General features: G+C 41.7%; 1 protein-coding gene across 8 annotated transcripts in view; it reads right to left on the bottom strand.

Annotated features, from left to right (window-relative positions):
• The window catches only part of TSC22D2 (TSC22 domain family member 2), a 55673-nt gene extending 42536 nt beyond the window's left edge, over positions 1–13137 (bottom strand). For 7 of the 8 annotated variants that reach the window (XR_008652202.2, XR_008652203.2, XM_055250768.2 and 4 more), the window contains exon 1: positions 6134–13137. Coding sequence is in view for 6 of the 8 variants with exons in the window: in XM_055250768.2 (XP_055106743.2) it covers positions 6134–8094 (1961 nt within the window). In the remaining 2 variants the exon portion in view is untranslated. Of the gene's footprint in view, positions 1–2451; positions 4836–6133 lie in introns of those variants that run through there. The other variant, XM_055247264.2, reaches the window with a different exon arrangement.
• Positions 13138–13230: the final 93 nt, after the last annotated feature.

The raw sequence follows: 13230 nt of genomic DNA, 5'->3' as shown, positions 1-13230 counted from the left end.
TAACACATAATTAAACACGCTATTGGTTTTATTTGATCAAAACAGCTCCTCCCTCTGTTTTGTCTTCAAATACCAGGTAGACGGTATACCAAGGAAAGATTTATTTTGCTTTAACATACAAAACCACTGGATAAAAACGAAATACTAACCCTACTTTAGAAACTAGCGGGCTTTACACTTACCTTTGGGAATCCTTTACTCAGATTAAATTATATACTTGTGTAATAATGAAGATGAACAGCCTAAAACTAACATTTAAAACTATGCCATTATTATTTACAATAATTGACACATTAATCACAAACTCCATCTTCTACAAAGCAATATTCTTTAGACAAATTTTAGTAAAGGCTTATGGGAAAAGAAGCTTTAAGTAATTTAACATTTAGACTTTACTTATTTGTCCTGCTTACCCTAATAATAGGTATATGTCCCAGGCAAACACTAATAAAATTAACTCAATTATCTGCAGAATTTTCACTAACATCACAAATAAATGTACAACTTAAAAGGATGGAAGCACTTTTTAAACAAAAATTAGCTTGGGTACAAAGGAATCAAACTAAATACTAAATACTAATTATTTAAGTCTGATTTGAGGCTTTAAATTTGAGATAAGCAATCTAGATGAAATTTAATTCACCTGATTTAAGAGCAGAACTCATGCAATACTTTCATACAGGAAACAATCCATCAATATACCTTTAATATTACTAAGCCAAATTTGAAGAGTATACCTCAAAGTATGCTTACTAAAGTCACGGAATAATGTATAGGAATGGTGCAAATTGGCTACTGTTCCTACCTTTTTATGAAGGACACCCAGTTTTTGCCCTAAGCAATGCCAGATTAAGAATATAACAAATATTAAGTAATTTGATATGTTCAAGAATTGCTGTGGGAAAGACATTATACCAATGATTCAGGTATACATATTCTTTGTGGACTCAATACAATACCATCGAAAATAGGTAGCCTCAAATCACAAGCCCATTGGTTTGGTATAAAGGAAAACCATATACTTAAATAATTTATTCTAATTTAGGAGTTTTGCTACACAAAACATACCCCTTAAATATGATTAATATTTCTTACTAAAAATCTGCTTTTCCAATTAAGGAATTACTTACGGAATATCATTCAGGCTATGTTTAACCAGACAGACCTGCTTTTGTAAGGCCTCTCCTTCCTCATACTTTAAGTATTTAAAGAGTAATGCAATTAAGAAATAAACAGAATCTTCAGAAAAGGAAATATACACTGGACTAAAACAATTCTTCAAAGAAAGAATCAGAACACCGTTCCTCAGTATTCACAAATGTTCCTATTTCTTTTGAGACTATATTTCATGCCACTCCACTGTATTTTCTTCCATTTTGGTTATCTGCTATCATTCTACACTTCCCCTCCCCTGACTCCTGCCATTTTAGGAAAGGAAGGTCAGGTTCCTTTTATACTTTCCTAACTACCATTCCTCTATTAGGAAACAGATTTATTTGGGTTTCTTTACTACTTGATTGGTGGGGCTGCTATTTGTTCATAACTGCTTCTGATCTTTTCTGGTGCAGAGAAAGATAGACTCCCATTCCTAATTGGGAAGTACCAGATTCATAGATCCAGTACCATATTTCACTATTTCCAAATTAGTGCTATCAGAATTATTTTTTTTCTTTTTACAGACAGGTTCTTGCTGTGTGGCCCAGGCTTCAATGCAGTATTATAACATAGCTCACTGTAGCCTTCAGCTCCTGGGCTCAAGTGATCCTCCTCCTACAGCCTCCCCAAGTAGCTAAGACTATAGGTGTGGGCCTCCAGACCTGGCTAATTTTTAAATGTTTTGTAGAGACAAGGCCTTGCTATGTTGCCTAGGCTGATCTCAAACTCCCAGCATCAAGCAATCCTCTGACCTTGGTCTCCCAAAGTGCTGGGATTACAAGGCATGAGCTACCGCTCCTGGCCCAGGATTCTTAAATAACAAATGAATTGGCATTATATTTTTATTCTCAGGAAGTAGAGGACATATATATCCCTACCACCAGTTCTATATAAAATGACTTCTCATAAAGGTGATTTAGTTCAGGGGTTGTGATCGCCTAAAGAGAAAAAACAAGTGTTACTAAAATAGTTAGTTGGAATCTGTATTATTCACACACATATAAGCCATCACGTTTTCTAAAAAAATTTACCAATGTTTGGCCTATATGATTTAGTGCACATAAAATTTTATACAATATGTGTCACTGTGAATATAAAAGGCCACACTCCTACAGATAAAGCTCATGGTTTAGGAATTTCGGGTAGTTTGGAAAATCGTAAGCCTTTTTGGAAATCTGTCATTTCTTTTATTTCACGCCACGTTTATGAATAAAGTATGTTTTAGTAATCTATGTGGTGCCCCTGATAAATACATCAGTATCAGTTTTTATACTAAACAATAATATCACATATATATGATTTTACATTTTTATTACTAACTCCTCAGTAAGAACACTCTTAAACGTGTAGATAGGCATAGGATAGTCTCTAGTATGTGATTTACACATCAACTGTAAACCTACAAGAGCAAAATTACCTTCACAATTTAACAGATAAATGTCAGCTTCCAAGAAACAGAGATTCAAGTAAGAAATTTCCATCTTTAGAGACTTCAATTCAGTGAGACTTTCATACAACAGAGGTCGAAGACTGAGACAGTTCTGCCTCCTGGTATACATTTACTTAATCCTCTCACTTAAACTTCAAGTAAAAAAAGCAGCAGAATTTTGTTTAAAATACATATAAATGTACAAACAAAATGTGTATTTATGGCACATACCAGGACACACCACTTAACATTCACAATGTACAATACTTTATCAGTGGTCATTAGCAAACCACACAAATAAAACCATTAACAAGACATAGAAATATCTGCCACCAAAGGATCCTTAGAATCAGGTTTTCAACAGTCTTTTGGCCACAGATTACAGCTCACAATTGCAGCCATTCATAAGAGTTCCTGGAATGCGGCCTACAGAGTTCACATTGGTCGGCTATCTATGGAAAGTGATCTGTACTGTAAGGGCCAGTAATATTTTGCATCTCCTCTCATTTACAGGAGACTGTTAAGTGTGTACATAGTTTAAACAAGTTTTGTAAAGTTCACTATAAAAGTAGCTACGTATTTAAGAACGGTATTTTCAACCATCACATCCACCAGTTTACACAAAATCAATTTGAAGAGTCTTAACAACTGACCATAAACCTTTCTAATGAAAATCGCCAGAAAGATAAACTTTATGGTAATTAATAATGTAGAGTCAATAGGCAATGCTAATTGAGAACTTTTTGCATATACAACCATCAGCCTTTTAAAGGTGTGATAATATTAAGATGTATTACTATAAGGCCCAGTTCTTTAATTATAAATGATCTCAAAATTAAGCCAATATAGAACTTTGTATTAGGTAATGGAACCAAAATCTCAAGACAGAGTTTTCAACGTATCAACCTAAACCAACTCAATCTTTTTGTTAATTTCCCATGTGCCTTACTTTTCTCAAATAGACTGTTTACTAAAGTCCTAATTTTTTTTAAAAAAAGCATACATCTTATTTACAAATATTTCCTTAGGATCTGAAATTTGTCAAACTACTTGCAAAGTTTAAATCATAATTACTCAAGACCTCTCACTCCAGTTGGTTTTATTTCAAATTTGAAAATATGCAGATTTTAAGTCGGCAATCCAAAATCACATTAAAATTAAAATTTTCAGTTAAGATAGTAGTCTCCTCAAAAGTACTCATCTCAGTAATGTAAACATATGCCTGGAAAACTGTAATTTAATTTCAAACACAAAATTTTAAAATGCCCTGTTTTTGTTTTGTTTTTTACCAAAGCTTTCTATTAAAAAAAAAAAAAACCCAACTATTTCTACTTAATGGATTTATTCCTTCACCAGGTATGTTGGACCAGTGACAAAACAGTCAAATGTGTAAGATTACATCTTGGAAACTAGCATGTCAAGTTAAAAACCAATGAAAGACTATAACAAAAATTAGAAATGAACATTTGGTAAGCAATGTAGATTTTAAATGATTGGGGCAAGGGAGGGAAGTGTCATGTTTGAAATAGGACTGCACATACATCAAAAGCCCTGCACTGAATTAACTGTTCCAATTGATAAGAACACTGATACAGTAGCATCTGTAGGTCAACTATTCACAAATTTGGAAATGAGATTTTTCAGATTACCAACTCTTAACACAGTAAGAGGAAAAAATAAATGCATTTTTGATGTCATACTCTAAATACATTTCAGTTTCCATCTATCAACAGAACTCTCTGCTTCATGCCTTATCATCGTACTAAAGTTCTGAGGAATCTAAGTATGTATGCTGTAAATTGAGAGAGGTGTGCAGAGGAGGGAAAATGTAATCTGCATTCTTGGGTGGATGGGTGTGTGTGTGTATAGAAAGCGGGGTAGGTCAGGAAACCAGTCATCATTTCTTGAAGAGATATGGGGCAGTATACAGGAACAGAGGAAAACAAAAGGTTATTTGCCAACTTATCAGGAAAAAATTGGCTTGTGGCAGCTAGAAAAGGGAAGATCCCTGTTGATTATTACCAAAGGTGAAAAAATAAACTCAATCTGCATTACAGGTGTGTCCCTGTGTGTGACCATGGCAGCGACTATAAAAGTAGAGGGATTTTTCTGAGTGGCTTGTGGAGTCAGTTTACTTGGTAGTCCCATCCACACAAAATTTCTCAATGACTAGCTAGCTGAGCTCACTTATGGACACGTGGTATTCTCTAAGCGTTCTCAAGTGAAGAAAGACTCCCCATAAGCGAGTCACCTACAAAAAAAGACGAACTTTAAATTACAAAAAGCAGAGAAGATGAATGAATTTCAGTCAGTGAGTATTTTTCAAACCAACAGAAGTATATAACAAAAATACAAGGCTAATTAGAAATGGGAGGTTAAGAAATGTGAAGGAACTCAGAAGAAACCATAGGAAGAGAAAGCTTTAACATGTATGTCATTGTATTCTTCCACATACTAATTATTCTGGAAATCCATAATATTAGTTTTTATCTTTTAAAAACACCTAAAATTAGCCTCTCGCTAAACAAAAAACCCCAGCAAAGAAATGTCTAACTGTGAAATTCCTGAAACTTTTTCTATAATTTTTAAATATAATTTTAAAACATTGCAACAAGTCAGCTTTTAAAACTTTGCAATATGTATGTCAAATTTACATGTGACATTTCCTCAAAACCACAAAACTCCTCATTAAACCATAACCAAACATCAGCTGTTGTGGCACTGGTGTAGCAATACACCAATTCTAATTTAGGCCATTAAAAAAAGCATCCCTAAATACAGGGAGCCAATTATTAATATTTACACTTTTATTATAAAATTACTGTTAATTTCAAGAACTATAGCTTTCACTACAGTTAAAGGATCGATCTCAACCTCCCTTTCCTATAGTAAATAGACTGATGGAAGGTAAGAACATCTTTCCAGTACTTTTTTTGCTTAACAACAAAAAAATAGTATCTTAGAGAAGTCTCTGGGAAGACTCATGACCTTGTACCTCCTTTAATCAAAAGGCTGAACTAAGTATGATCTTCAAAGCCGGATTTGACATTTCACCATTATGTCTCCAGCCTTTCCAGATACACTGGAGAAGATTCCTTACATGGATTTTTTTTTTTTTCACTAGAGGGCCTTCTGGTTTTCCAGAAAGGAAAACTTGTAAGTAATATTATGTCTCAGCCTCAAAACTCACACTGACAAATCTCTCTGCCTTAAGTGTTCAAGTGTGATTGATATGTATGAAAAGGACAATTCTATGGGAGCATAACACACTAGCTATCACCATTAAATGGTAAGAATTAAGCTTAAATTCACCTTTTTTGAGTAAACAATGTTGCATCCCTACCGATTTTAGTGCTTTTAAACAACTGTGACAAGACCAATTCGCTCATTACACCCTTTGACATCAGCATCAGCAATCTAAATCAATTTTACCAAACACTAAATTTTGTTTAAGGGCCTCAGTTGACAACAAATCTCCCAAAGTTGCATCCTAAGCTACAATGTTGGCCAAGCACTTCTATCAAATATTTAAAATAGAGATTTCCATACCTGTCTTCATCACCATCAACAGGAATAGCTATGCTGAATACAGAGGTGGCCAGACTGTTCATAGGTGTTAACTGAAGGGGGTTTGCCAGGGAATCTGCAACAGGCGGCTTCACAACAGGCTTATTTTCAGCAATGAGAGAAAGTGGTGGTTGAGGTAGGGGTTCTGATTTTCTTCTAGTATCGTCGACTTGCCCGACTAAAGGCTGGGTCTGAGTCTGAAACTGGCTTAGGTCAGACTGTGGTAGACTTGTTGGTGCACTGTGTGTGCCTGGCGCTAAGGGCAGCCCAACGTGCTGGATTATGCTGCTGCTCCTGCTGATTGGCGTATGGCTGCTCAGCTGTTGCGACTGGGCCAGAGGCGCGGGTACATTTGGCATAGTAACAGAAGTGGTAGACACACTAGGCACGCTTGGAGCGGGCACGGCTGCAGGCACGTTTGGAACTCCGGGCACCACGGCATGAGGGCCACCAGGTACGGCTGACAGCGGACCACTGCCACCCATCTGCGGCGGAGGCACGGACTGGGGCTGCCCAGCCCCGGCAGGACCCAGGCACGGCTGCACCACGCCTCCCACAGTAGCCGGGGGCACTCCAGTCGGCTGACAAGGCGCGGCCTGCCCGCCTTGCGCTGGTCCCGTCCGGGGGACCATGGCTTCGCTGGGCTGGGAAGACGCGCCCATGAGCTGCGCGCCCACCAAGGAAGCTTTCTGGCCGGTGCCCACGGGAAGGCTGGCCGCCGTGGCGGGGCTCGCTGCGGCGCCGGTGGACGAGGGCTGCGCGGGGCTTGGCGGCTGCAGGCCGGCCACGTGCTGCTGTAGGTACTCACTCTGGCCGGAGGGCTGGACGGGCAGCAAATGTCCGGGCGGTATCTGAGGCTGAGGATACGCGAACTGCTGGGGCTGCTGCGCCGCAGAGGCGCCGACTGCAGGGCCCGGCTGCGGAGGCAGGGACATAGCCGGCTGCGCCAGGGTTACATTCGTCGGCGGCAGAGTCTGTCCCCCGGGCCCCGTTCCCTGGGGCTGGCTGGGCTGCGTGGCTGCCATCATTGACTGCGGCCCGGTCGCGGCTCCCGGGAACGGCGGCAGCGGAGCCGAGCTTTGAGCCACAGCCCCACCTACGGGTGGCGGCGGCGGCGGCTGTGGCTGCCCAACGCTAAAACTCTGCGGCTGGGCGGGAGTGGGCTGGCTCATTTTCTCCGACGGGGGTAGCTGTGACACAGCAGTCAAGGAGCTGTCAGTTCCCGACTCGGGCCCGTGCGCCCCCTGCATGGAGGCCACTACTACCACCACCGACCCTCCGGTGGCGCCCAGGCCGCTGTCCCGCTCCGCAGTCTGGTCAAAAGTACTGCTGTGTCTAATGCAATCCCCGGATCTAGTCAGGACGCTGCTGTCTGAATCCCGCTCATAGTATTCCATACACGTCCATCGGCCGCGTCGATAGGGCTCTCCGCTCCCGTGGTCCAGCTTGATCACGCGAAAACGGGAACTACATGTGGTGGGAGGCTGAGATGGGGCTGCAGTCACCGGCCCGGCCGATGAGCCCGCGAGCTGGGGGCCGCCGGGTGCTCCGGGGGCGGGGGCCGAAGTGGCGGCCTCCGCCAGGGTACTGGCGAGAGCCCCAGACACGCTCCGGGCCGAAACGACTCCTCCTCCGTTGGCGGGAGCAGCAGCCGCCGCTGCCAGCTGCCCATCCAGGAGGAGGTTTGGGGAGACGGTCCCGGGAGTCTCCGCATCCCCAACATTGTTAAGCGTCTCTTCGGAAGAGCTGCGCTCGCAGACCTCCTCAGGGCCATAATCCGTGGCCCGAGAGACGTCGAAAATCTCGGAGGAGACGTCCTCTGTGCGTGACTCGTCCGGGTCGTCCAAGCTCTCGGTGTCCTCGGTGATGCTAGTGGCCACCTGGGCCGTGGTGACACTGGTGATCTGGAAGCAGCTCTTCTTCTTGGCCGGCATCTTGGACATGGTGAAGAAGGCTGGAGGGCAGAGAGGCACGCCGGCTCCTCTGGGTCCTGTCGGAAACCGGGGAGGGCAGAGCACGGGCCCCCAAAGACAAAGTCCGAGTCTGCGCTGGGGTCTGAGGCCCGCCGCTGTTAAGAGTCACGGGCTGATCCAGGCGCTGGCCGCCCGGTGAGACATCCTCCTCCTCGTTTCCTTCTCTGTGTCGGTCTCTTCGGCTCTGCCCCCGTCTCAGTCCCGCGGCGGCTCCTCCTTCCTTTTCAACTCCCGCAGCCGCGGCGCCTCAATTCAATTCTCTCAGAGGCGGCGAGAGCGCGAACCCAGGGTACGGCCGGCTGCTTCCTCTCCCGTCTCCGGGCAGCCGTGGTCAGTCCAGCTCGGCGCTCGGCGCGGTCAGCAGGCCTTGGCTGGGGGTGGGAGTGGGAGGGCGAAGAGGAGGAGGAGGAGGCGGTGGCGGCGGCGGCGTGAGGGGCGGTGCTGCCCCGCTCGGGCTCCTCAGGCCGGTGCCGGCGTCAGCGCTGGGCTCTCTGACTGAGGGAAGGAGCGGCGAGTTGGGAGTCGGAGATGCCTGATTCAGCCGGGAGCCGCGGGCCGGGGCTGGCTGAAGGTCCGCGGGCGGGCGGTGGGGCTGTGGCGCGGGCAGGCGGCCCTCCCTCCCCGGCTCTAGCCGGAGCTCAGCCCCAGGGACATGTCGACTGTCTCAGGCGGAAACCCGCTCTGGGGGAGGGGAAAGCCGGCTCGGTCCTCCCCTTACAGGGGGAACCACCCCTGCGGGCGGGCGGCGACGGCGGTCTCGGCCTCCCCTCGCGGCTTCTCTCAGAGAGGGGCGGCGGCGGCAGACCGCTGGCACGGGACTGGAGGCGCCCCGGCTGTGTGAGGTAGCGGTGGTGGCTTCTTCGGCTCCTCCTCGGTGCGCCCAATTCCTAAACCCCGAACAAACTGAAATTCAAACTGCTGAAGCGGCGGCTGCAGCTCCCTCCGCTGGGCCAAGATGGGGCTGAAATGGCCGCGCCAGGGATGCTGGGAGGAGCAGCAGCCCCGCTGCCGCCGCCGCTGCTGACTAAAATGCCGCCGCTGCCGCAGCCACCGCCAGCGCCGCAGGCGCCGCCGTTCCGTGACGCACCTGCGTCGTGACGTCACCGCTCCGCCCGCCCCCCCCCCCCCCCTCCGGTTTCCTGCAGTTTCGCGTGGAACCTGGGGTGGGGGGCAATGGGCGGGGCTAAAGGTTAAAAAAGGGAGCGGTTTCTTTATTTAAAATTTTTTAAATTTAAATTTTGTGTTGAAGGTTCTTTAAGAATTGACGAGCTAAAAACCATTTTAAATTCTAAGCCTAGGGAAGCTTACAATGGAACTAATCAGATGTTTTTATGTCGGTTTGTTCCGAGACATTGGAAGACTGGAGGTCATGTGCTTGTGTCTAATGTTTAGCAAAATCTTAGTGAAACGAGGGCGATAGGAATGGGGGCTGGGGAAGACTTAGATGGGATAAAAAGAGGTGCGGCTGGAAGAACTAAATCACTTTAAAACTTCTGAAAATAAATGTTGACCATTGTAGTCAGAGGAGTAAAATGTTCAGAGAAATGGGGATGATTAAACAAGAACAGCAAGCCAGATTGAGTCAGAAAATTATCTTCCTGCCAGAAATTCTGTCTCCAACAACGGCATCAGGGAATGGTTACTTGCCCAGGGTGAAGTCAGTTTTTAAAAAGCTTAAGGGTTACCAACATATTCCTAAATTTCCTGAATTTGCTGTGATTCCAGGATTCATTTAAACTCTTCAGACTGTTTTACTTTCGGCACGAAATCAGCTCATGGGCTTTATAAATGTAGAACCTACTGCATTATAGTTCTTCTTTTTGTTTATTCTAAAACTGTTAGTAGCAGCCAGGGTATTATATGATTTGGATTGGGCCATGAACAACCATAACGAGTGATAAAGCACCCTTTCCTGTTCCAGTACAAAGAACAACTATGAAAAGAAAGTACTGGCAAATTTATCATCTTGTAGTTAGTTCCTGGCCAAAGAAAATGGTAAGGCCATTCTTTTAAGCAGTTAAAAAAAAAATGGGGATGGGCTCTTAAACTTTGGCATACTAAGGCCATTCTTTTAAGCAGTTAAAAAAAAATGGGGATGGGCTCCTAAACTTTGACATACTAAAGCAGTCGTCATTTAGGTAAAATCTAAGTCTTAATGGAAATCGTGATTTCATATCTACTGCAGCGTTAACAATCACGTAATGATAAATCAGTAAATCGTTGAACTCGGTTCTCTAATCTTTGAAGAATAGAAATACTTTTTATCCCAAAAGATGTTTTGAGAATTAAATTTGCAGAGAATTTTTTAGGTCTTTAGTTGTAATTTATAGAGCTCGGTCTTTTAACTTTAGTGGAAACCATGCCCTCCAAACCCAAGTGACTGGAGTCAGAATGTGAAATAAGACCACATAAAATCCCTATTTCTTAAGGGGGTGGGCAAAAGTAATGGAACAAAATGTAACGTTATACTATTGTGGCAGAGATAGCTAATGGAATGTTTCATTTCTAAGTCTGTAATTTCAGTAATTGATAGAGGCAGTTTTCCATGAATAAGTTAGATCAAATGGTTAAACCCAATATGAATTTATAAGAGCTTAATTTAATTTTGGATTGATTTACCAGATTGTTTAAGGTGGTTATAATGGGTAGTGTTGATGGTGGTGCTTTTGGAAAAATGAGTATTATATGCCTGCTCATCTCTTTACATTATCTTATCATATAAACTTCTTGATTACTCGTTATGATACTCTTAAATCGTATATTTAAAGGAAAAATCTTAAAGTAATCTGTAAGACCATTTCTCCTTAAAGTGATATATTAAGAGATGAAAGGAAAGATAAAGATAATTTAGAAGAGATCCAGAAGTGGACTAAATTTCTGGTAAGGAGGGGGCTAAGGATGTTAAAAGACATCTTAGGAAACGCATATGATTTATAACTTTTGAAAGTGTCATTTAGATGGTTAAGGATTTGGGTTTGTGTTTAATAGTTCTCTTGAAAATATTGTTTTCCAAAAGTTTAAAAGCCCTAGCTACTTTTATACATTTGCCCTTAAAAAAATGTACAGAATTTATTACATCAAACTGCTATGAAGAAATAAGAATTCTGATTTTTGCAAGTAAGTTGGAAATCAATGTAAAGGACAAAAAGTGGCACAGCTATATCTAAACAAAAAGGTATGTAATTCAAAAGTTGGTCCACAAAGAATTGAAAGCCTTTAAATAAGTAATTTAAATGATAGAAAGCAGGATGTATATGCAAGTACATATGCTCCCTGTATAGAGAGTTGTTAGTAAGTAACATGGTAGCCTAACTCACTGGAATAAAGAGATCCTTGGAGTCCTAAACCTCAAGACTAGGAGTCTTAATGCAATTACCAGGCTGCATGCCTGCACCGAGACCATACTAGAGGCTGTGGGAATCCTCTATCACTGCTCTTAGAGTCCCCAACTCGACTGTTTCTTCTGTACCTGGTACTTTTTTCAAATATTTCAAATTGCAGTGATGCATGGGAGATACATTTAGAAAACATAATGCAGGGGAATAAAAGCAGTTAAAAACTAAGGACAGTTTCTACTGAGGAAAATTAAAAACTGCTGTAGCAAGATCTTTTCATCCTCTGTAAACATCATACCCCCAAATTTTCCTAGGTTATTATCTAACCATATCAGTACCAGATGGTGAATTATTTCATAGAAAATCCTGGAATGTAAACTCTAGATACTCAAGAAAACCTGACTTTTTTTTTCAATGAAGGTATATTATATTTAAAATAATAATGACACATTAAACATTATGGGTAAAGAAAATACTTTCCATAGAAATTAAGCAACGGCCTAGGCAAAGAGAAGTAACCCTTTAGCATTAATACTATCAGTTAGACAGTGACATTTATTGAACATTCCCTGTGTTGTGTATTAAGAATTGGACTACCTATATCCCAGTCAACAATTTTTTCTGGAGTTTAGAAATAGCTTGTGCTTATTTTCTGTGTTTTTATTACCAAATTGTTACTAGTTTGGTGCAAAAGTAATTGTGGTTTTTGCCACTTACATGATGGCAAAAACCGCAATTACTTTTCCACCAACCTAATAGAAAAATGCAAAATGGGGAAATAGTTTTCAGGTTCCACAAAGCATTGGCTAGAAATAAATATCAGTTGTCTAAATAAGTAGTACTTGATTTATTACTATGATTTTCCTAGGGTTCCATTTCTGGAACAATATCATAATAAACCCTTTCAGTGAGACCATTGTATGGTATTGCCCAAAAAGGAAAAAAAAAATGTAATGAGAAAGAACTAAGGCTAATAAAATTCCATAAATGCTTTTATAAAGAAAAATATAATTTGACTGAGATGCACAAATGCTTACTTGATAATGAGGTGTTTTTAAGGAAACTTCTATTAAATACTCTTTTTGAGTTTAATATACTATGAAACAATGTTGTCTTTTTTTTTTTTTTAATGAAGATTTCCTTGACTTCCAAAGACCTTTGATGTTCAAGCAAAATATAGCAATTTGGTAAAAGTAAAGGGTGCATTTCGAACTGAAATAAACATAATGTCCTATTAAGATCTGTATTATATTTTATGGAATTTAACTTAGAATGTAAGATATTAGCTCTGTGGTTTTACAAGCTAGTTTAAATGCTGCAATGTAGGGCAACAGAAAATCCAAATGAAATCCATTAATGACTATATTTCTTCTTTACTTTTCTTTTTAAGTATTATATGTGGCCAGTCAGGATAAAGTTTTTTTTAAACTACATTTCCTAGTTGGACAGATCAAGGGTAAGCTCCAGTTTTGCTATAATCTCGTTTTGTGATTGCTGACAAGTCTATTACTCCCTCAGTTCCCCTATCACTAAAAAGAAATAACATTGTGGTAAAGAGGTGTTAAACTACCAAACCCACTGAAAAAGTATGGAAAAAGGTCACAGATACGGCAGTGCTTTGGCATCTTCAGAAGAAAAGATAGCAACTCAATGTGATACTATTGGCAATACCATTTGTTAATTAAAAAAAGAAGAAGAAAGCAGTTACTAGAAATCCATGATTTTATGGAGAAGTCGTATTCTGTCATAGATGAGCTATTTACAGACATTC

The sequence above is a fragment of the Symphalangus syndactylus genome, chromosome 17, assembly GCF_028878055.3.
Source record: "Symphalangus syndactylus isolate Jambi chromosome 17, NHGRI_mSymSyn1-v2.1_pri, whole genome shotgun sequence".
In the NCBI taxonomy this organism is placed as follows: Eukaryota; Metazoa; Chordata; class Mammalia; order Primates; family Hylobatidae; genus Symphalangus; species Symphalangus syndactylus.
The sequence above is the reverse complement of the archived record's forward strand: the minus strand, read 5'-3'. Positions and strand labels throughout refer to the sequence as shown.